This window comes from Sinocyclocheilus grahami, unplaced genomic scaffold, assembly GCF_001515645.1.
Source record: "Sinocyclocheilus grahami isolate Dianchi unplaced genomic scaffold, SAMN03320097.WGS_v1.1 scaffold625.1, whole genome shotgun sequence".
Lineage (NCBI taxonomy): Eukaryota > Metazoa > Chordata > Actinopteri > Cypriniformes > Cyprinidae > Sinocyclocheilus > Sinocyclocheilus grahami.
The window spans coordinates 388548-391061 of NW_015505804.1; the positions used below are offsets into that span (position 1 = coordinate 388548).

A 2514-nucleotide genomic window follows, 5' to 3' on the forward strand; every position below is an offset into this window, starting at 1 on the left:
TTTTTATTTGTTTGTTTTTGTTCTGTTTATATTTCATTTTTATTATTCTTTATGTATTTATTGTTTTGTATTCTGGGTGTGTGTATTTTATTGCTATGACTGTATCCCCTGTGAATGTTATATCTTCAAAAAAAAACAACAACAAAAAAAACGAATCAATTCTCTTTCCGGCTCAGACTGCATTGGTTAGTATGGGGCTGTCACGTGATGAACGAATGCCTCGGAAAAACCCGGACTCGAAACAGGTGAACTACTTGACTAATTCCAGTACAGAACCTATATGATGTTGCGCATGCGCGACTGAACGAATCACTCCCCGAGACGACTCGTTCTTCCCGAGTCACATTAAAGATTCGTTCAAAATGAACGAATCGTTCAAGAACGACCCAACACTAGTAGAAGAACAACTTCGCTCATGTAAAAGGTAATAACAACCTTATTATAACGTCTCTATTTAAGCATGTGGGTTCTCTTTTTGGAAACATAAGTAAAAGAAAGACTCTAGAGTTAGCCTGTGAAGAGGGACTTGTTGAACTATGCCCTGTCGTGTCATCCGCGTTACACTGCTGCTCGCTGCTGGAATACTGATTGATGTGATTAAAGGCGATGGGTTTACTGAAGACATTAAGCCTCCAGACTGGAGAAAGACCTTAAAATCCATCCGGAATGGGATTCATAAAATAGACAAATACCTTAATATTGCTTTGGATTTTATCGGAGGTTCAGACGGACGGTGTATTTTTAAGTGCAGTGACGGTAAGTTAGGTCAGTTTAAGAGATTGGACATCAATAATAGATATAATAACATATGATTTAACTGGTAATGGGATTTGGCTCTTTATAGGGTACACACCGGTTCCTCGTCCCAAATACAAATCACCTCCACCCAACGGATGCGGCTCCCCTCTGTTTGGATTTCAGGTGAAGGCGACAACATGCAGTTACTTCGTGTTTTTACTGTCATATTGCTGTATTGTGGCTTTCACTTATCTGTAGTGGGAAACTGAAGTGATTGCTTCTCTAATGCTTTTAATATTCTCTCTCCTGACTTGTGTTGTGGTTGACTGCAGCTTGATATTGGGATCCCATCGATGACCAGATGCTGTAATGAGCACGACCTGTGCTATGATACTTGTGGGAGAGAGAAAAAAGCCTGTGATGAGCAGTTCCAGGTCTGTCTGGAGTCCATCTGTAGTCATTTACAAATGACACTGGGCTTGTCCCAAAGTGTTCAAGGTACGTTAAAACAATTGAACGTGGAGGGCTGTCCTAACTGTATGTATTTCACAAAAACAGATTATATTTGAACTTGACAGTCTTTCTAACGATGTACTGTATCCTACTGTATTTCTATGTAAATTGCTGAGATCTACCCTTATACCCATATTTGATTTCGCAGCCTGTGAATCAGCAGTGACTTTGCTCTTTGATACGGTCATGCACGTGGGATGTAAGCCTTACCTGGATAGCCAAAGATCATCCTGCATTTGCCACTATGAAGAGAAGGCTGATCTGTGAACAGTTCATATATTTATGTTGAAGTTTGATTGTGTGTTATGGTCTCAGGGTACAGCAAGATGCAATACAATTTGTTTCTTTGAATTTGGTTCATTGCAATGTCAAAGTAAACTTAAATTATAAAAGAAGTGAAATTAATATGATTATAAATATATACTGATGTGCCTTTATTATATATACACACACACTACATGATATATATATATATATATATATATATATATATATATATATATCATGTAGTGTGTGTGTATATATAATAAAGGCACATCAGTATATATTTATAATCATATTAATTTCACTTCTTTTATAATTATATCAGATTGTAATATGGGATATTATTGTGATATGGGATCAAATAAAGATTTTAAACCCCAAAAAAATTACATTGCATGAAGTGACTTGGGAAAACCTTGATGACCCTATCATCTGAATCAGTAGATATACACTGTGTTCCAAATTATTATGCAAGTGACATCAATAGGATTTCAGTACAATAAAGAGTCAGATTTTTGTTTTTCACATCTTTTTTTTCACATTTCACATTATTACATAATTAACTAGGAATGGCAAAGAATGGTCATAGCAAGAAGAGCTTCAACAAATCAGAATTTTAAAAACCAATGAGTAATAGAGTGAGCCAATGGATATATTAAGCCATGCACACAGTATTATTACAGTATACAGTATGTCTTAGGTATGTCCAGTAACGACTATCTCTCACACACACTCACAAAAAAAGGTTCTAAACTAGTATATTTTACATGATTTTTATTATCTCTCTCTCTCTCTCTCTCTCTCACTCTATTATATATATATATATATATTTATTATTACATACTCCTGCATGAAACAATTTAAGTGAGAAACTGTGCAGGGACTTATTTATATATATATATATATATATATATATTTTTTTTTTTTTCCAATAATGGTCGGTGATATGATTTTTAAACATTTCAGATATTTCAATATACACATCACCAGGGTTTCCCA

The 2514-nt window shown here is 35.0% G+C and overlaps 1 protein-coding gene across 2 annotated transcripts; it reads left to right on the forward strand.

Annotated features, from left to right (window-relative positions):
• Positions 1-363: 363 nt before the first annotated feature.
• LOC107557937 (group XIIA secretory phospholipase A2-like) lies at positions 364-1704 on the forward strand. Of its 2 annotated transcripts, none has more exons than XM_016241524.1 (4): positions 364-765; positions 845-921; positions 1071-1236; positions 1400-1704. In XM_016241524.1, exons 1-4 carry the CDS (start codon positions 537-539, stop codon positions 1516-1518), a joined length of 591 nt encoding a protein of 196 aa, XP_016097010.1. In that variant the 5' UTR covers positions 364-536; the 3' UTR covers positions 1519-1704. The 2 variants fall into 2 exon arrangements, with proteins under 2 accessions (XP_016097010.1, XP_016097011.1); XM_016241525.1 differs by having other exon boundaries at positions 364-756.
• Positions 1705-2514: the final 810 nt, after the last annotated feature.